This window comes from Octopus sinensis, linkage group LG6 (assembly GCF_006345805.1).
Source record: "Octopus sinensis linkage group LG6, ASM634580v1, whole genome shotgun sequence".
Classification (NCBI taxonomy): Eukaryota; Metazoa; Mollusca; class Cephalopoda; order Octopoda; family Octopodidae; genus Octopus; species Octopus sinensis.
The window spans coordinates 75,272,803-75,295,450 of record NC_043002.1 but is presented as its reverse complement, the minus strand read 5'-3'; the positions used below and the strand labels follow the sequence as shown (position 1 = coordinate 75,295,450).

Genomic DNA, 22,648 nt, shown 5'->3' with positions numbered 1-22,648 from the left:
TTCTAACTGTTCACTGGCATTGATTAGATATACCTGGAGACACAACCTCGTCTTTATGGTTACCTTCAATGCTATAAAGAACCAAATTGCTCTCATTAACAGTGGGTAAAAAACCATTGAAGGAACCAACCAGAGATTTCATTACCTTCATGTGCTCAGGACAGCAGATCCATTTCATGAAGAAGCTTTCTATGAGTGATGAAAAGTGGAACCTATTGGGAGGTGGCTGCAGATTTACCAGGGTGCCAAGCATTCTTTCCCCATCCCAGTTACAAAAAAAAAAACGTATATTATAATGTGGTGTGAAAGAAAGAAAGTGGTAAATGTAGTCAAGTTAACAGTCCCTCATGAAGATAACATAGACATCAGATGTAGAGGATTCATTGGACACAGTGTGAGGCAACTGTTGTTATCGCTAGGCCCAACTCATCGTAAAGTAAATACCACCATGAGCAATATCCAAACTACAATGGAAAAGGCTAGCCAGTGGATTTGATTATAATTAAAAAAAGAGATAATGTACAATGGTTAGAAGAATATTGAGCTATATCTGATAATCAGTTGATCTAGCAAGTGGGGGTCTCATGTCAGTGGTGGGGAGAGGGAGCAGTGCACAAAAATGCTGTTGAGAGGTTGACCCCAAAACAGCGCGCATTCTCTCCTGATGATCCAGTACACTTGTTGGTTTTCGGTGTGCAGAGCTTTTGGCTGAAAGTACTTGCATGTGCAAGTTGTTTGCAAAATGTGCCATCAAAAACAGTGGGTATTTTCCCAAACTTCTTGAAATGCTTAGCTATTTTCAAAATTAATTGAAAACACAAGGAGATTATTTCAGTTTCATATTTGGCTTGCAAAATTCTTGATGTGAACTCATGTTTTGAAACAGATTTTGTTGTGTTTTGGGGAGGGTCACTATGCTAATAATAAACACATGCACTGGTTCTATTTCACTTCTTATTTATGCATCAGTTGGCTAACTATTTAACTATTTAATTGTTTGATTAATTGTTAGGTTAATCGATCAGTCTATGTTTGCCAAGGTCCTTTCGGCACCATATGCAACTTCTTCAATGAGATTTAATGAACATTCATATATTATTAGAAATATGTTTATAAAGTGGTTAAGCAGATCACACTGGGGCCAGCTTTAAATAAGTTTCTCTTTGAAGACAAATCTTTAAAACTGTATATATGACTAAATTATAATCTTTATTGTATAAAATAATAGCGTTGCATTTTATAACAGTACTGTACTGTAAATCCCAGTACAGGGAAGAAGCAAGATTAATTTCATTAATTTTATAGTAGTACAGTCGAAACACTGGAACAACACTCATGACCATTCAACATAACTGGAATCAACCGCTTTTATTTCAAAATTCAAAAATCTTTCAGAAAAGCTTTCTGATTTGTTTGGTTTTAAAAGATAGCGAACAAACAAAAACAAAACAAAGTAAAAAAAGAAAGTGAAGCTTTCTAATGAAATAAATCAAAAAGAAAAGAGCTTAAAGATTTAAAAGACTTGCAAACAATTGTAGCTATATTCCCGGAAGACATATTGGACTCGTTTCAAAAATTACAGACATCAGTGGATAATGTTTAAGTAATAGGTGTCTACATGTTGTTGTTATTATTATTATTATTATTATTATATCATTATTATTATTATGCTTGGCAAGAATGAAAAGATATTAAATGAATTTACTCATTAAAGCAGACGCAGAAACAAAAAAACAACAAAAGCAAACATTGGAAAAGTTCGACTCTTGATTAATTTAGCGACAGAATTTAAAATTAATTTTAAAATAGTCAGAATATGAAATAATCTATTTAATAAGTAAATTAACAGAAGCATAACACTGAACAGGAAGTAAAACTAACTACAACCATTCCTACAACACACAAATACTAAAAATCTGATGAATGTTTTGTTTCATCGAAGAAAATATCAAAACAATACATTAATATAGATGAAATAAGACTTCCATTTACACGTTGCGGAATTATACTCTAACCTGTGTTGTCACCCCACCTTATTTCTTCGTAATATGTGCTAAATCCTTTGAATAATAAAAGCAAAATTTAATTACGATAATTCAAGATTAAAAATTCAACAGAAAGTTTTCTGAACTTCTATATTAATGAAATTAACTCCATTTCTAGTGATATCAAGCTGACACTTTAGAACAACTAGAATCAAATTCTCCCTAACGTAATCAGGCAACAAACTGATTGATCAATAATTTGATAAAGACACAGAGAAGAATAATCGAAATGCATAACATAATAAAAATCAAGGGGAAGAGGTTGTTGAAAGAAATAGATTCCAGTTGAAAAATCTCAAGAGCCTTAAGTTTTAATCATGATTAAATAACAAGGAAAAGTGTCCTCCTTTTAAAATATTGACATCACAAGGAAATATTAAAAGTGATATACAAACTTGTTCTAGTTAAGATTTCAGATAATGAAATAATACATTCTTTACTTCGCTTCAGCTGAAACCAATACAAAATAGCAGGGAGAAAGAGAACATAATGAAATCATCTCAAAAACAATAAAAATAAGGGGGGGAAAAAAAAACTTATCTAAGAATGATAAATCAATAATGAAATTTAAATATTTATCAAATATATAGACACAGCTATGGGAAACAATTTTGAAGTTGGTCTAGCTGGAAAGAAAATATACATAACTAGAGGTATGTAGGAAGAAACATATTTCACTACATTACAAACTGAATACATTACAAACAGCCTTCAACATTCAGCAAAATGAAACACATTTATACAAAGAATATTCATCAAGAGATCAACAACCAAAAATATGAACTATATATATATATATGCATATATTAGAGAGACATAACACAGCAGGCGCACACAGTCATATACAACTGGAAAACTGCTGGCATTTTGATACCAGGCAATTTGAAAAATGCAAACTATTTTTAATCAAAATTAATATAAAAACTCATACAACATTACGTTTTCTATATGTATGTTTTATATATATTTAATATATTTTCTAATATGTATTATATATAATACATATTTGAGTTTCTATAATACACATCTTTGCTCATTATAATCATAAGTTCATTCATTATAGCTGCATTATATATGATGTGGTTCATCACTATAATCAACAAAATTTTTAATAATATTCTTTGTATCTTTGTATCTTGTTGTTGTATCTTGGGAAGGTCATTTTACCAACTGGTTCTATTTCACTTTATTATTATTATTAGTCACCTAAAGATGGCTAGCTGGCAGAATTGTTAGCATGCTGGACAAAATGTTTCGTGGCATTTGTTTGTTTTTTAGATTCTGAGTTCAAGTTCTGATGAGGTTGGCTCTGCCTTTCATCCTTTGGGGTCAATAAAATAAGCACCAGTCAAGTACTGAAATCAATGTAATTGACTTACCCCATCCCTCAAAAACTGCTGGACATTTGTCAAAATTTTAAACCTTTACTATTAGTGAACTAGTTGACCAATTATTCAGTTGGTTTCCAGAGTCCTTTTACCCCAATTTGCAACCTTATGAATGGTATGCTCCTTTTAAAAAGACAGTATACCATTGAAAAATGGCTTAATGCAAGTTGAAATAAATCAACATAAAAAAAATTCAAGTAAACACCATTCACTGTGTTTTCATCATTTAGCTATAACTTCCAGTCCTTCAGAACAAGAGACATCACTTATTAATGAAACATTCAATTTTATATTTATCTGAACATATTAACAAATTTTCTTTTTTTTTTAACTTTTTTTTTTTACAGTCTTTCCAGTTACAATTTTGAAATAGTCTATCATCTAAGAGCTCTCATTTTATGTAAACTTACTCAATAATGGTTGGAACTTTTGCCAAGTTCAGAAAAGAGTAGAAGACATTATCTACATAATGTATAGGCTCCAAAAATGCATTTGGTATTGGTAAACATATTTAAACATAGTCTAATCTCAATTTCAAAAGAGTTATTTTAATCACATCTTAAAATAATGAGAGACAATATTTTGAACAACAAGGAGTACAACTGTTTAACCTTAGTTGGAGGTTTCATTAGTCATTACAGACTGAGCTGAAGTCTAATGTCCATTTGTATTTCTAGAGCCCACATCTATTAGCGGTATTCTGCTTAGTGCACAAAGTCGGCAAAAAGAAACCTCATTCCCATAACTATTTCAGAAGGCAGCCCCCGCCCACCCAGTGCATATATACCATTAAATTAAATTGAATTATTTGCAAACATGTTTATACTCAGATTTAAACAGATTTAAATATGTTAACATATATTTAATTTAATTCAGTTTAGTTAAGTTAAATTCTCCCCCATGGTGCCAGGCAGTGAATGACTGACTAGCAAACTACTTTTTCTTTGCATTCCACAGTTTAGAAAATGACAAGATAATAGAATTAGTAAAAGTAGGATACTTAGGACATAAAAACAAAAGGGGGTGGGGTGGGGGAGAAAGAAGTGGAAAAAGAAAGAAGGAAAGAAAAGACTATGCTGATTCTTCATTTAAAACAGTTTGCAGCAGAAATATCAAACAGATACATAAAAGTCCTATTAAGATTACTAGCAATAATAGCAATATAAAACAAAAGCAGTGTTGGAGCAAAGTATTAATTTTCTTCATGAGGCAAGGCAGAAAGAGATTAAAAAACCTGGAAATTTCATGTAAGTGATTTAACAAAATAAATAGAGATAAAATAACATATTTTTTCACTGAATCAGTCATTCATTCACAATGCACAACATCAGGAAACTGACAGAAGGCAGTGGTAGCAAACAGTCTTTTTTTTTTTAAACACACACACACACATATATATATATATATAATATTATATTATATATGCGCAAACAAACAACTAGAGTGTTATTTCCAGCCAGCAGTTTTCAGCCCCTAACTACATAAATGGCCAGAGAGAGATAAGGGAAATGAAACACCAGCCACAAACTGTGACTGAACTAGCTAATCTCTGTTTCAGAGTTCAACGCCTTTAAACAAATTACTTTAAACAGGTTCAAAGAGAGCTTGATAAGGATAATGAATAGTTTATTCTAGAGAGATACAGTGTGTGTGTGTGTGTGTATACATACATATATAAATATATTTATATACACACATATGCCTGTGAGTATATATATATATATTATATACCTACACACACACATAAATACACAAGTATATACAGATACACAAACATTATTTTTTAAGCATGTATATAAACACACGTATGTATGTATGTATACATATATATATGTATATATACACATATGCCTGTGAGTATATATTATATACCTACACACTTACACACACACATATAAAAATACACAAGTATATACATATACACAAACATTATTTATAAGCATGTATATAAACACACATGTGTGTATGTATACATACATTCATACATACATATATATATATATATATTATATATATATATATATATATATATATATATATATATATATATCCGCATGCATATGCAAATACATGTACATACATACTTATACACACAAATTGCACACAAGCACACATATTTACACATGAATTACAAGCACACGCACAATTTTAAAATAAATTAAAACAAAGCGAAGTACAAGCGTACAACAACAAGCAGCAGCACCACCACCACCACAACTAGAAAGGAGAAGAACAAAGATTATTCATTAAAATTAGTCTTCTGCCACATAATAGATAATTTAAAGGTTTCAAATTACAGTTGGATTCTTCAGAGAGAGAGAGAGTGAGAGAAAGAAAAAAGAGAAAATATAAAGACGAAATTAATGGTGTAAAATGAGATTTGGTTATTCAAGGCAAACTGCTTAATTGATGTCTATTGGTTTGAGCTAATAGTAGCAGCTTTATTAAATTCTAAGTAGCTTCAAAAACAAATATCTTTTTCATTCAAACGCTAAACTTTGTTTGAACTGAAAAGCTTCAAGCCTGTCCACCAATATCCTACAACTAATTAATTGCACCATAAACAGTTCGGCAAACAAAACTCTATGCGAGAAATACAAACAGGATTACAAAGATGGCTGGTGAATCAAGCGACTGCCTTTTCATATATGTGATTGAAATGAAGTCTTTATGGCCATGTCAGGAATATGCACAGCTTCTTTTCCGGCAATGCAACTACTGCAATGCAATGGTAAAGCAATGACACAGACGGCTTGTTTTTACAGCATTAAACAGGTTCGGTGTTGGCACTGACACAAAAGAGCTGCTGTAACCTTTAGAAACGCCAGCAAATTATAATGGGTGTCGACATTAGACGTATGCAAACAACATGAGATGGAGATGAAGAAAGAGATAGAGAGAGAGAAAGAAAGAAAGAAGGAAAGAAAGAAAGAAAGGAAGAAAGAAAGAGGGAAAGAAAGCAAGAAGGAGGGGGCAATTGTTTATTTCAAGAGTACTGTCCTTTTCTGGTCGAAGAAACATTTGCATTCGTGTTTAACATAGATCACAGAATTCATACAATAACTAAATAGTGGTAAAGGAATGAAATTCATTAATTAAAAATAGTGGTGATGTAAATGACGATGATTTCTTTTGTCGAGGCCACAAGACTTTTTTTTTGTTTTGCTTTGTTTTGTCTTGTTTTGTTGTTGTTAGATCAATTAAATCGACACCAGTATGATATTCTATCAACGCTGTTTAGATGAAAGGTATATATATAATTGACCATAGCATTAATTGAACAGTGACACACTTTTATAACAATTTCTTATTGGGTAGCTCTGAAGTGAAAAGGGTGGCTTCACAATATGATTACTGCAAAAGTTTGAACTTATGACCTTCTGGTCACCAGCTTATGACCACAATGGCCACCACCAAAACCACATATGAAATATATAATCAAGTTTAAATGTTACATAGTAAGTGTAAAATGGAAAAGCAATGCAGATAAGGTGTTAAAACAGACCAACTTCGGAGCTAACAAAAAAAAAAAAGAAAAAATATTAACTAATATTTAACATTCCTTCTCTGTAGACAATCATTAATTATTGATCCTAATTAGCTGCAACACATCATCAAATCAATAGTTGTCATCAAGAATTACCTAGCTCTGTTCACCAGTTTACATGCCATCCTCATAAGTCAATCAATGGCAGTGAGTCTAACAAGCTACTGGGTTTCAGAGTGGCACCTCAGTTGACTGGCTGTTTATGTAATCTCCCAAGGACAAATCAATAAGACTAGTCAATCAAAACTTCTGGCAACTAATACACATGATAGCATTTGAACACCATAAAGAACTGTAACAATTGATGAATTCTCTGTCAAATATATCAACACTTTATCATATTCTTCCGATTGCCACTATTCACCCAACACCAGCTAAATCGATAATGAGTAGAACTGGTAGGCTAATGACGGTAAGTGTCAGAGTGAATTACTTTGGTAAGAGACCAATGTTTCAACTACAGCAGGGCTCTTCATAAGTAAAGTGTGTTAAAAAGCTTTAAGATAAGATACCCTTGCAACATACTTCTCATTACATCTCTGATCAAGGGTACATACTCAAGACATTTGTCTCCACAACAACATACATTCATCAGTTTTTATTAACAAATACCCAAAAATATGGGTCCTTTTTTAAATGCCATTTTCTATTTATATGTGTATTATTTAACTGTCTATATCAGCATATCTTTTAACCTACTAACCAGCTTAATTACTACCTTCGCACTCAAAGGACAACATTTAAATATGGATTAAAGAAGAAAAAAGTGGAAAGTTTAAGCAGTTTTCTATCAGAAAGCAAAAAAAGTTCATGAATGAATAAATATGTTTAAAATTCCTAGAATTGTCTCTCAACATGCTGAAGGAGGCACACAATCATAAATTATAGGCAGATGGAATGCTATATTTCATTTTAAAAATACCGAAAAACAACACTGACAATGGACAACTAACTTATAAGAGCTAAACTAGAGCAAATCTATTTTAAAATCTAGAATCTCACTCACATTCTAAATTTCAATAATCCTATTGGTCAAAGAGTCAAACTAATGACTCCCTGTAGCGTCTGTTATTTTATTTATTCTTTTTTTTTTGTGTGTGTATGCAAGTGTGTGAGAGAGGTATACATGAACACTGGACCAGTAATTGACAACATACATAAGTGAAAATATAAATAAATATCTAAGTTTAAAAACAAGACAATAACTGGGTGTGAACACACTGACATTGTTTCACTAGGATATTCTCAGGGATCAAATTCTTTCACAGTTTCTGAGAACAAATAGGGAATTATATTCTTGCATGATATTTCTAAAATAATATGTCAACAGTTCTTTGTGCATCTGCTTGCCAACACTTCTGCCCCGACAGACAAAATATCTAAACCCATATTTAAAATCCTAAATATTACAAAAATAACAATGAACATATGACTCATACAAACTTCTCCCCCTCTCCTTCAACACACACACACACACATATATATATATATATATATATATATATATATACTTATATGTATACACACTCACACATGCGCGTGCAGAGAAAAACAAAGAGAGGGAAATAAGATAGCTATTGAGATAAAGTGGGTCTTGAATATGGTTAAAATATCTTAGGTTTATTACACATACAAAATACATTAAATGGATTCTCTGTCACCCCCAATTCGCTGAATATTCCACAGACATGTGTGCCCTCAACATATTCCTCAGGCTGAATCAGCATGATACTGCATGCAGCAAATTGGCCCCTTTAATTACTAGTACAACCACCTATCCAATGGGCTTCCACACAGTCCACTTCTACCAAGTATTACTAACATGGTTTGAAGTGAACTAGGAATATAGTAAAGGATGCTTCTGTCAAGATATCACACAGTGGGATCAAAGCTAAGCTTTATAATTACAAGGTAAACTACTTAAACACTTGGCCATGCTTGTAATCAATTTTCATGTTTCAGGCTGAAAAAAGATTTGTGAGGGAATTTGGTAGACAGAAATTGCAAGTGCATGTGTGTGTGCATGTGTTACACTCTCCTTACTTCAACTTTGCATAATAATTGTAAACAAGTGCCACCGTTATACAAGCAGTGTACATCATTTCCAATTTTCCATGAAAACCTGTCTAGTCAAGGGGAAAATATTACCATACTTGGAAACAGGTAAAGGTTAGCAACTGGAAGGGCATCTAGCCATAAAAAAATCTGCCTCAAGAAATTTCATCTCATCCATGGGAAAGTGAACATTAAAACAATGAAGACTATGATGATAATGATTGAATCATAAGTAAACACATGCATGACTGTGTGAAAATTGCATATACATGCACATGTGCTTGCATGTACACGTGCTTAGGTTGAGGGTTTATAGAGTCCAACTACTGTCAAACTTTGGTGATGTATCTGTAGCTAAAACACACCAAAGGTATGAATGTCTGTGAATGGTGTATGTATGTATGTATGTATGTATGTGTGTGTATATATATATATATATATTATATATATATATATATATATATTTATATGTGGCTGTGTGTTAAGTAGCTTGCTTACCAACCACATGGTTCAAGGTTCATTCCCACAGCGTGGCACCTTGGGCAAGTGTCTTCTACTATAGCCTCAGGCTGACCAAAGCCTTGTGAGTGGATTTGGTAGATGGAAACTGAAAGAAGCCCATCGAATGTGTGTTTGTGTGTATGTGTCCCCAACATCGCTTGACAACCAATGCTGGTATGTTTACGTCCCTGTTCGGCAAAAGAGACCGATAGAATAAGTACTAGGTTTACAAAGAATAAGTCCTGGGGGTCGATCTGCTCGACTAAAGGTGGTGCTCCAGCATGGCCGCAGTCAAAATGACTGAAACAAGTAAAAGAGTAAAAGACTATATATATATATATATATATATATATATATATATGCAAGCACATGTTTTGGCTGAGTGTTTATGGAGTCCAAATACTACCAATAATTGATGATTTATCTATTACTAAAACATTAAATTTCTTCAGTGATGAAATTAGTTGAAAATGACAATCCCTCTTTAATTAGTCTAAGATAGAAATAACTTCACATATTAATGAAAACACTCCAAAACACAATGCCCGTGTTATGAACTTACATAACCATCTGATGACATAAGTGGTGGTGATACACATGTTAGAGCATAAAGTAACACGTTTCATAGATCAACCGCAGTGAAAGAACTTAAAATTTAAAACCATCTTAAAAGGAAATATGTTTAAATAATCTGCTGATAATATCTGCAATTAATTGATTTCTCTAAGTAATTAATAAATCCTACTCAAATACACACACAACCCGTGACCTAATATTTCCTTCTGCTGTGATGGATGTCGTCAATTGTTCCTAAACATTAGATCTTATCAATAAAACAAAGTCTACTGGAGAAAGAGAGAATGAAGGAGAGAGAGAGAGCACACTCTTCATTTTCCAATGACACTTGAGATGTGTAGCAGTATATTCGCTAACCTGAAATTTCAGGGTTCATAATGAAGACTAATGAGAATCACTTGAGACAATAGGATGATCTGAATATGCTGCTGATTAAAGATCAGTGTTTACTAAGAGATAAAACCATGCAAGGAATGTGTGTGAGTGTGAATGTGTTTGAGAGGGAAAGAGAGTGATAATGGCATGTAGTGATGCTGAAGGTTGTTGATATAAATTATAATATATAAATCAGAGACTATATTCAGAACGTATGAGACAAGTATCATACTCAATCACAGTTGCACTGCACATCCAGTTAGTAAACATCATCCACCATCTCTCGTAAGTTATTTGGGCAATTTAGTTAATGCTAGTTTCCAAAGTTTCTTATAAACCACAGGAGCTCATAAACTCTGACAAAAAGTGTGTGAAGAAGATCAACTTTCCCCATATGTTATCTACAGCATGTTCCAAGCTTACATTAGTCTTGGTGTTTGGCAAGCTGTGAGTGTTGTATGGCATTTCCGACACATAGTTTAGGTAGTTAAAAGCAGATTATTCACTTTCCACCGAAGCTGTAACCTTCATTCCTACAGGAAGGGATTTGAGCTAGGAATTTAATCAAACAAAGAAATAAAGGGTTTTCAGAACTGCCATTTCTGCCATTTTCTTAAGGATATCAATTTTTATAAGAGACAGACAGACAGCCCAGACACAGACCCAGAATACAGAGGGTGTGTCACTGATGAGGTCACAAATCGCAATGAAAGGACTTTAGCAAACCAAGCTGACTGATCTATTGACCAAATGTTAAATCAAATAATCAATTGGTTAACTGGTTAGACAGTTAACCAATCAGCAAATAACAAAAAAAAAAAAAAGCAAAGAAAGAAATTAAAACCAGTGATTGTGTGTTTATTATTGGCACAATGACCTTTTCCCAAATCGTGGGTAGTACAATTTTTCAGATTTTTGTATTTTCAGGTATTCGAATATAATACGAAATAAATAGATAACAATATCCCCCCACCCCCACTTCATCAAGAGCTTCCAATTAAACATAGTATCATGTTATGTTCTTATTACCAGATCTTGTTCTGACTGGTTTAAAAACCAACAGATCAACATTCTTCATTATCATACATAGCAAACAGAGACAACATTGGCCAATGGGTAAGATAAGATTACCTCAGCATCTCATCCAACTCCTTTAAAAATATACTGTTACTTTTGTTAGAAAATTATCAGGCAAGCCTTAGAAAAATTGGACATTAATAAAGAAGTAATGTTTTTCTCTCTTTCTTTCTCTCATTCCAACAATATCAATTTTTAGAACTTAATAAAATTCTAGTTACTGCTGTTGTTTAAAGCAAGTGATCAACACAGACATTCCACAATGAATTATGATCAAAGACATTCCTGCCACAACCATACTGCTTCATAATTTTTCCTAACATAAAAATATCCTGAACCAATGTGCCAGTCCTGTTTGAAGGATGTATCTGAAAATTTGGCTGCTATTTCTGCAGTTGTTGTATAACCCAAGGTCAACAAATCTGGCAAATGAGACTTATGGTTGAAGCTATTCCAGCTGTAACCAGTGTATGTTTTTAAAATTATCTACAACTATGTTATCCAGTTTACCCTATATCTTTTTTTTTTTAAAACAGTGAAGTGTGATCTGAAAGAAAGGGGTTGGTATTTCTAGCAGGACTAGTGACCACCTGGAGGTCCCTCATTATCACTATGGTGGTCATGCAGATTGTCGTGACCACCCAGGCCTTAATTTGATATATGTTAGATCAAACAAGCAAAAAGAGTGCACAAACAGTGATATCATGTAATAAATGAAGCCATTATAAGCAATGCTGTTTATGAAGCTGATGCTAAAGTAAAAACTAATAAGAACCAAACAAGATAAAACCTATACTAAGGTATGAAAGCTTAGTCTTTTTCTAAATAGTATCAAGTGTATCAAACAGAGATGAGATGTAAAAGTTAAAAATTTTTCAATGTTGACTCTGCCACTGTCATGAAGGCTTGGTTGAGCTTGCTTACCAACCACATGGTTCTGGATTCAGTCCCACTGTGTGGCACCATGGGCAAGTGTCTTCTACTATAGCCTCGGGCTGACCAAAGCCTTGTGAGTGGATTTGGTAGACAGAAACTGAAAGAAGCCCATCGTATATATGTATATATATGTGTGTGTCTGTGTTTGTCCCCCCAACATCGCTTGACAACCGATGCTGGTGTGTTTACATCCTCGTAACTTAGTGGTTCAGCAAAAGAGACCAATAGAATAAGTACTGGGCTTACAAAGAATAAGTCCTGGGGTCGATTTGCTCGACTAAAGGCAGTGCTCCAGCATGGCCGCAGTCAAATGACTGAAACAAGTAAAAGAGTAACAGAGTAAAGACTGCTAAAGAATTATTTAATACAGACATGTGCAAGGTTTCTGCGCTTTCACTCTGCATTATTACAGAATCACAATTCTGTAATTTTTAGTCAAATACTCTCCTTACAAATGAATACATGTGTGTGTACATGAACCCACCACCCACAAGACATTTTCAAAGACTACTAAAATAAAAGTGCAGGACATCTCTGTGTTACTCAACCAAAACTGTTACTACAGAACAGCTTTGAGACAATTAAAGACAATGAAGAAGTACAAAAGGGGGAAAGTGTAGAATCACTCCACACCTCCTCCCCCATACTAATGAAATATTTTGTGTATATTTGCACATGTATGGCTGTGTGTTTAAGAAACTCACTTTGCAAACCTGTGGTTTCAGGTTCAGTCCCATTGCACAGCACTTTGGCAAGTGTCTTCTACAATAGCCCAGGTTGAACAATGCCTTGTGAGTTAACTCACAAGATGGAGATCCTGTTGTATGTATATAAATGAGCGTGTGTGTGTGTGTGTGAGAGAGAGAGAGAGAGAGAGAGGTCGTATTTGTTTTCTCACCACCATTTTTGAAAACCAATGTTGGTTTGTTTACACCTCGGTAACTTAGCAGTTTGGCAAATGCAACTGACAGAATAAGTAACAGATTTGAAAAAAATAAGTCCCTTATTCTGTCAATTTTAAAAATAAATACTGGGGTCAGAGCAATGAATAAAAGATATAAAAAAAAAAGTACATACAAATTCTAGTTGAGGTTGGATGGGAGCACAAGGATTTTCTCCCCAGAGCACATAGTATCAGTTTAAATGTATCTTATGGTCACTAAAGCAAGACAGCATTAAAAGTAGGGTGGAGTGGGGGTGCTTGATAGGGTGTGTGTGTGTGTGTGTGTGTGTTTGTGTGTATGGGGGGGGATGCCTATTAAAGGAGGGGAAGAGGGTGTTTGGAAGCAGTTAAGCAAATCAAGTAAAAATCCCATAGAAAACAGACTTCGCACAACTATCCAGTTACATACACTAACACATTTCACTCTGCTAACCAAACCAGTGCTAAATAGTCTCTTCCTCTGGGTTGGGGGGCAAGTCTTACCACCCCCCAGCCCCACCATCCCCTCTTCCATTAAACCACCACCATCATATGACAACGATGATGATGATGATCGTCGTCATCATCACCACCACTACTACCATCACAAGATGATATTGGCAATGTTTTGCTCTGCTGTTTTGACACTGAAACTTGGTTTAGGCAAAGGAAATGATGGGTGTATGTGTTGGTGGTGGTGGTGGTGTCAACAGCAGAGAACAGAACTGGGTGATTTAAATGGTTTCCAAGCAGGAAAGCTAGTGGAAGTCATCATACCCAGCAAATACAACAACAAACATTAGACAAACTACATACATCTGTGTACCATTTATTACATGTGTTGTACACACACACACACATATACATAGAGGGGGAATACTTATTCCCAAGTGAGACATGTACAGAGAAAGAGAAATAGAGAGACAAATAGATGAATACTTTAAAGAGAGAAATGCTTAATTCTACGTCACACACACACGTGTGTGTGTGTGAGAGAGAGAGAGAGATAGTACAGATTTGTGTATGTATATACATGTCTCTATACTATTCAATGTGTGTGTGTGAGCATGTGCACTTATGTGTGTGCGTACGCTACTTATGAAAGCAGAAGTAAATCTACTTATATAAAAATTGCCTGATTAAGCAATTAGAAATCAACTGAAAATCATTCTTTTATGATAAAGAGAGATTCTCTGATACACCATCATTTTATTAGCACACACACATATATAAAGACAGATGCACACTCACACGCACAAACATACATGCACAAACTGAGTCAACAATGAAAAATGAAAATGACACAGAAAAACTCCATATCAAAATATGTCTAACAAAGCTATTTCCTGTAACACAAATCATTTTTTCTTTCATGAAACGTGTATGCCAAACTATCATGGAAAGGGGATGGAGAGAGAGGGAGAGAGAGGGAGAGGGAGGGAGGGAGAGAGAGAGAGAAGAAAAAGAAGAAAAAAGAGAAACAGAATTTGCATGTGAACAAGGTACTCACTTTTCTGTGTTCATTCTCATACATATACACACACGATGCACCTGTATATACTATGCATACATACTAATGTACACAGGCATATACATACACACACACACACACACACACACACACACACACACACACGCAGCCAAAGCAAACTAACAAACAGGTAGAAAAATATATATATATATATATAATATATATATATATATATATATATATATATATATATATAGATATAGATTGGGGTGTGGTGTATGTTTAGTGTGTGTGTGTGTGTGTGTGTGTGTAATATGTATATGAATCACTGTAGTTGTGGTGGCAGAGGCTTATCCATCATCATCATCATGGTAGTGAATAATGAGTTTCTGATTGAGTGAGCATGCATGCACACATGACTGTATGCTTGAATTCCATGTATTATGAAAATAGATGAATTCAACTCACCAAACACACACACAGAGAAACGGAAGCTCTATAGACATTCCAATAAGAAGAGATATGGAGTTTGCAAAAAAAAAAAAAAAAAAAAAAAAGAGGTGGATTATTCTAAGAGATTCCTAATTCATAGAATTAATTAAGCAGAGGAAGCATATTGACAAATTACATCAGAGAAAACTTTTACGCCTCTCCACTTATCCTAAACATTTTTTTTTTTTTTGTAAATAAAAGAGACATAAATAGGAAAATAAACCCTGGCTATTAAAACAAATCTCATCATCTCAGTCGTTTCTTGCATATTTCCACACCATATACAAAATATTTTTTCCCTCATCAGAGCTACCATCATCTTTAAGTCCCTCTCTATCAACATTCCTACCCTCCATAAACATAGATCTGCAGAGAAATTTAAGCTGTACCATTCCAAGCAAACCCTACAAAACTTACCAATACATACCTCTCCTTCCTGAAACTGACTAATAAAACAAAGTAGGGAAGGTGAGGGTTCACCTGTATAGAGTCTATAAGAAATAAAAGTATAAATTTCTTAGAAGTTTTGAGATTGTATACTCATAATTAACACTGCAGCCTCATTCCTGGGTAATGAATTGACTTATCCCTTGAATCTAGGTAATTCTCAAATGGGACCTAATAAAATATGCCTTTATTTTACTATTAGCGCCAGTCCAAGCACTGCATTTCTATTACTGTCAGTCAAAGCACTACCAGAGCTCTGTCAAAGAAATATCTTTTATCACATATTTGTTTCAGTCATTGCACTGATGGCCATGCTGGGGCAACATCTTCAAGGGTTTAGTAGAACAAATCAACCCCAGAACTTATTTTTAAGTCTATTGGTTCCTTTCATCAAATCAATAAGTTACAAGAACATAAACAAACCAATGCCTGTTGGCGAGCTGTAGTGGGGGCACAAGCACAAACTCACACACACACACATATATATATATACATGACAGGCTTACACACACACACACACACACACACACAACATTGCTATTATGCTAAAGTGTCGTAAGTCCAAAACATTGCCCTTTCAGAAAACGAAAAAATAATTTCCCCATTCCACAAGAAAACCATTGTACTACAGTTTGACAATTTTTAATATCTTGGTGTCTGAATCAACTGGAGATACGATAGTTTGAACAAAAGAACTGGCTACTGCAAGCAAAAATAAATATTGAAAAAAAACAAAAACATTTGACCAAATTTGGACATACAACAGTTTAACATAATAGCAACAATATATATCTATACATGATGGGCTCACACCCACTTTCAGTCTGTCAAATTTACTTACAAGGCACTGGTCGAATGACAATTGCCTAAGGTGCCACACAGTAGGACTGAACCTGAAACCATGTAGTGACAAAGCGAGGTTCTTAAACACATAACCGTGATTAAAAAGAAGAAGAAGAAAAAGCAAAATAGTTTGTATGTGATCAATCAACCAGTTAGAATTAACAGCCCAATCCTCTTCAAATCAGTCTTAAAAAGGAAGGTGGGGAGATACATTGGATAATGTAGTCCTAGATACATTATGGCTGATTAGAAAAGTAAAAAAAGAAGAAAAAAAGAAAACTGGATGGTTATGGCTAAAACACCTTTGATCATACATCTGGATACTTTTAGGATTGACTAAGGGCCAAAACAAGATCAACAACATAAAATGTACAGAGAGAGAGAGAGAGAGAGAGAGAGAGAGAGAGAGAGAGAGAGAGAGAGAGAGAGAGAGAGCTGCAAAAACATGAAAGTGACCACATTTCACAAGACCACTGTGTATGTAACTAAATAATACATGAAACTATTTGCTTAAAAAATAAATAAATCATAACAACAAAAAGAAAACAAAAAAAAACAGATGGAAAAACTAATACAAAGCAAGAAACCACAAAAACAAAGCAAAAAAAAAAGAAAAAGAAAGGGGGGGGAAAGAAAAAAGACGGTTTCGATGTATTGGGAAAAACTCATATTCAACTTCACTACTTGGCCTTCCTACACCACTTTTAACTAATGCATGAGAATGTCTAGGTGGAGAGAAGGTGTGTGTGTATGTGTGTGTGTATGTGTGTGTGAGGAAGTGAGACAATGTTTGGATAGTTTCAGCTTGAATACATAGATCAAGTGTATGATATACACCAGAGTGGAGGTATGGTTTACATAGTGATATTGTCTGACGCTGGCTAACAACATACGCAGTTCTTCTTTCTTCACCACCACCAACAACAACAAACACACAAACTATCTCACACACACACACAGAAACACACAGAGAAAAACACTCGCTGAACTATTTCCCAAACAATTCTCTCCAACAATTTCGGCTGAATAAAAGAACGGCTGCAAACTCTTAAGTAACTTCTTCCTCATACTTCTCCTTCCTCTTCAACACTTTTGTCAGGCTTTTTACATTCATTCTTAACTAAGAAGCATCTATTTTCCTTCTACTCCGAACATTCTCTCTCAATCACTATTTCACCTCTCAACCCCAAAAAAACTTCCAACCCATCTTCCTAACCATTATTGTCCCCTAAGCCATTTACCTTCCCCCTAACACTTTTAGCAAAGCCACAAACCTTTTATTTTTATTTATCGTTTTTTTTTTAATGCTTTTTTTTTTTTACCTTGTAGTACTAACACACAACACCACAAAGCTTCTCCCCCCCCCCAACCTGTCACAATGCCCTGCTCCACTATAGTAACTCCTCATCATCATCAGTGTGCACCTGGTTGGAACAAAGTAACAAACACACCACCTCTCACCTCAAAAGCTTCACTTCCAGCAACACCCCTCCCATGAGGATCCCTCCTAAAACTCCTGCTGGTCCCCACCACCAACACTACAACCACCATGTTCACATATGCATATAAATACCCCCCACCACCACCACTACTACTACTACCAAGACACCCATTATTTCAGCACATTTACAAACCCATTCTTCCTGATAACCCCACCCCCCCAGTATCCATACTTTGTCCCCTCCTTCTTTAGACAACCATCCCCCCACACACACACACTGCCAAACACCCCACCACTTCTATGATACCCAGCCCATAACTAACCCACCCCTTCTCTTCCTTGTTGTTGATATAGTGGTGGTTTTTATTTCTGTTCTTGTTTTTGTAGTTACAGGTTCCCCTCTCGCCCCCACCCCACCCCCCAACCCACCGGCTATGTCTATTTGTCATTCTGGTGAGCTGCTGTGTTCACTAACCAAGTTCTAATTTCTTTGCATGTGGAGAGTGCTGATTATGGAGTAGTAACACCTGCTGAGAGAGAGAGAGAGAGAGAGATGGAGAGAGAGAGGGAGGGAGGGAGAGAGAGAAAGAGAGAGAGCATTTGTTGGGTAATAACAGAGAGAAAAAGAAAGGTCAAGAAAGGGCAAGAGACAGGGAGAGAGAGTAAGACATTCACACATACACATGTGTGTGTGAGTGTATGCACACGCATGTGCATTTGTGCATGTTTTATACACACACACACGTGTGGTGTGTGTGTGTGTGTGTGTGGTGTGTATGTATGTGTATATATATATATATATATATATATATCATCATGCGCACGTGTGTGTACATATATATATATATATATATATACACACACACACACACACACTTTCACACTGATATGAAATGCAAAACCAAAAAACATGGTACTCAATAATAGGTAGTAAAATAATATTGCTTATTGAAAGCTGACCCTAGAGGAGTTGTTGCTCAAGAGCTCCTCATTCCCTGGATTATCAGGTGACTAAAGACCTTAAAGAACTGAATGGTGACAGATACATTTTGAATAAATTATATCATTGAGTTATCTCTATCTGCTTATGTATGAGTATGTGTGTGTGTGAATCCTTACCTAAATGTGTGTGCGTGTGATTACTTTTGTGTGTGTGTGTGTGTGTGAATACTTGCCTAAATGCATGTGTGTGAATCCTTACCTAAATTTGTGTGTGAATACTTGACTAAATGTGCGTGTATGTGTGTGTGAATACTTGCCTAAATGTGTGTGTGAAGGACATATCTATATGTATGGGTCCTCTACAACACACACACACTTGCATACATGTGGTACTATTTGTGGTAGGGCTACATGAGTATATAACATGTAATATATGTAAACACATACATTTTTATATACGCATATACAGACACATTATGTATGTGTAAACACACACACACACACACACACACAGTTGAAGAGATTAGGTACTGTTCCCTTATCTATCTATACACTTTATGGGAAAGGAAGGAAAAGTAAATAAAAACAGAAAATATAAATGAATAAAACAAATGGTGTCAGAGAACACACACACACACACACACACATTATGCGCGGGGGGGGGGTAAACCACACAAAGAAATAAGTAAAGGAAGTATATAAGAAAACATGACAAAAAGGCCAGGGAAAATCAAAAAAAATCTCTACTTCCTTCACCCTTCCCACCTCTTTCTGATGGAATTTACCAGGGTTCTCAGACTGAACCAGTTGTGTGTGTGTGTGTGTGTGTGTGTGAGGCACTGGTCCCTTCTTTTCTCATATTGCAGTCCCAAGTTGGCTACAATGAAGGGTTGTATCTGTATCATCTCAGCCGAAGGAGGAGGCCCCTTACGGTAGCTTCATCTGCTAAACACAGCAGTCAAATCTACCCGAGATCACACCCTAGCTGATTAAATGCATACATGCATGCATATATTAGCCCAGAAATAAAGGATGAGATTACCTTTGATCATAGGCCTGACCAGGGTTGAACAACTATTTAAGTGCATATCTCTCTCTCTCTCTCTCTCTCACTCACACACACACACACACACACACACACACACACACACACACACACAGCCACTGACCAAGTCATATACACATTGTGTGTGTGTAAGAGAAAAAGTTAATGGCTGTGTGTTTTGTGTGTGTAAGCCTAAGATATAATGTTTAAAGAGCCCACCATCAATGTTAAAAACAAATCAACAACGACAATAATAATAATAATAATAATAGCAGTAGCAGCAATGATAATAAATAGGAGAAACAAATGATGGCAGAGGAAGGGTGGATGCGAAGGTGGTTGAACAGGTACCCTTACTCACCAACACAATCATATAGTGACTATATGGTTCAGTGAGCAGACCTTACCCAAGTCTAATGGATCAAAGCCACCAGGCTGCTGCCATGTGTTCAAACATGAAGCCAACAAAAAGAAAACACAAAATCCAATATAAAAATAAACCTTATCATATTGACTATTACCCCTTCTTTACAATGTATTCATTTCTTCATTTATTTTCTTGTTATCTCAACGTTAAAGACTGATATAGTAGTGATTAAGCAGCCATTGGCTAAACCTAACAACCAATAGCTATAAAGGGGTAACACCATCAGCCTGTAGCCACCTGTCATTCATTCAGGTTTGCACCAATGAAAACTAAGCAGTTCTCAAGAGACTGAGAACTGCGACACAGCCCACTTTTCCCAGTCTGTTCCCAGGAAACCAAAAAGCCTATAAAAAAAAAAAAGCAAAAGAAAAAACAAAACAATAGCTGATATGAAATTTTATCAGCTTTATAAGTGTATTGGTTTTAACAAAGTTCACCTCTCAACAGCCCGATAGTGAGTAGTAAGTTTGCGGAAACTGGATACTGTATGATCTGGCAGCTAGTAGTAGCTCTTGTGTAACAACAAAGTAGGTGTTCAGATTGTGAGGAAATAGTTTGGGCACGGCAGGACTGAAGTGGCTGATAATCAAATGATAGTTTATTTATGGTAGGGGTTAAAAATACTTACACAATATAGCTCTGTCAAGACATACACACACACCACACAGAGCTGAAGCAAGAAACCTCTGTACAAATTATGATTTACAATTTCAGAACACACATTACCAAAACATCTAAAAAGAAAGCTAGAGAAAGAGAAAAAGGGAAAGAAGATCTGTCTAGACATGATAATTATGGAAGCAGTGTCACAGATCTTTTGATTAAATGCATCTTGACATCTAAATGGTCAACAAAAGGATATTCTTTGTTTTACCAAATCATTTCGTTTTTACAAGGCAATCTTTTAGTCTGATTATAGGAATCACGGAGGAGGGAACAAGCAGGAAGTTAACAAATGAAACATAGCCTACACGACCCAGTCTTCAAATGGTCTTGTTCCAACATATAATCCCATGTATCAACTTATAATCCAAGAGAAATTTTTCTTTGTCTTGAGCCCAAGGATTCACAGGGCATTTAAGTCATCAAGATGACAATATCATTTCTGAAGGGGATGCCAGTCTGTTGCAGGACTCAGGGCCAGTGATTCTGGAGGAGGGGAGTCAATCATATTGACCCCAGTACAAGAGGAATTCTTTATTTTATCGCTCCCAAAAGGATGAAAGAAAGTTGCCCTTAGTAGGATTTGAACTTAGAACACAGAATCAGAAATGTCACGTGCTAATGTTTTCTGTCACCAAGAGAATGGGGTAGAGCGCTTTTCCCCTTCTATAAAATGTGATATACAGTTATCATGACCCACTCCACCCATTCAACCAAACTTGCTCTATTTAACTTCATTTCTGAAACTATAAAAAAATTAATACATGAAAAAAACAAAAAAAAAAACATCACAGCACTTTGAAATACGTTGGCGACAAATTCCTCTCAGCACTTCTCAACTGAAACTAAAACTTATTGGTAGAGTTATTTCAATTAACAAGCAATAGTTGATTCAATAAACGAGTAACACACACACACACATACATACATATATATATATATATATTGCTTCATAACCATGTGGTTCAGTCTCACTGCACAGCACCTTGGCCAAATGTTTTCTACAATAGACCAGGGCTGATCAATGCCTTGTAAGTGAATTTAGTAGATGAAAGCAGAGAGCCATCATGTGCGTAAAATTATATATATATGTGTGTACGTACATTTATGTGTGTCTGAGTTTGCCTTCCAATCACTTGACTGCCGTAGTGGGTCTGTTTACACCCCCCCCCCCACATGACTTAGCGATTCAGCAAAAGAGGATGAAAGGATAAGTACCTGACTAAAAGAAAGTTACTGTGTTGATTCAATTGACTAAAACCCTTGAAAGCTATGCCCCAGCATGACCACAATTCAATGGACAGAAACAAGCAACTGAATACCAGCAGTAACAGTAGCTAGGGAATACACGAGAAAAGTATGTTAGTCATGAACAGAGGAATAAGAAACATCAGAAAATTCTTTATAAAAGAAATAGTAATAATCTCAAAGAAGTTGAAGAAGCTATGATGGATA

The 22,648-nt window shown here is 35.2% G+C and overlaps 1 protein-coding gene across 1 annotated transcript in view; it reads right to left on the bottom strand.

Moving 5' to 3' along the window:
- Positions 1-20,491, bottom strand: part of LOC115213261 (protein SMG5-like) — a 578,377-nt gene extending 557,886 nt beyond the window's left edge. The window contains exon 1 of the mRNA XM_036504031.1: positions 20,465-20,491. Coding sequence (XP_036359924.1) covers positions 20,465-20,476 — 12 coding nt within the window. The 5' untranslated portion in view covers positions 20,477-20,491. The remainder of the gene's footprint in view (positions 1-20,464) is intronic.
- Positions 20,492-22,648: the final 2,157 nt, after the last annotated feature.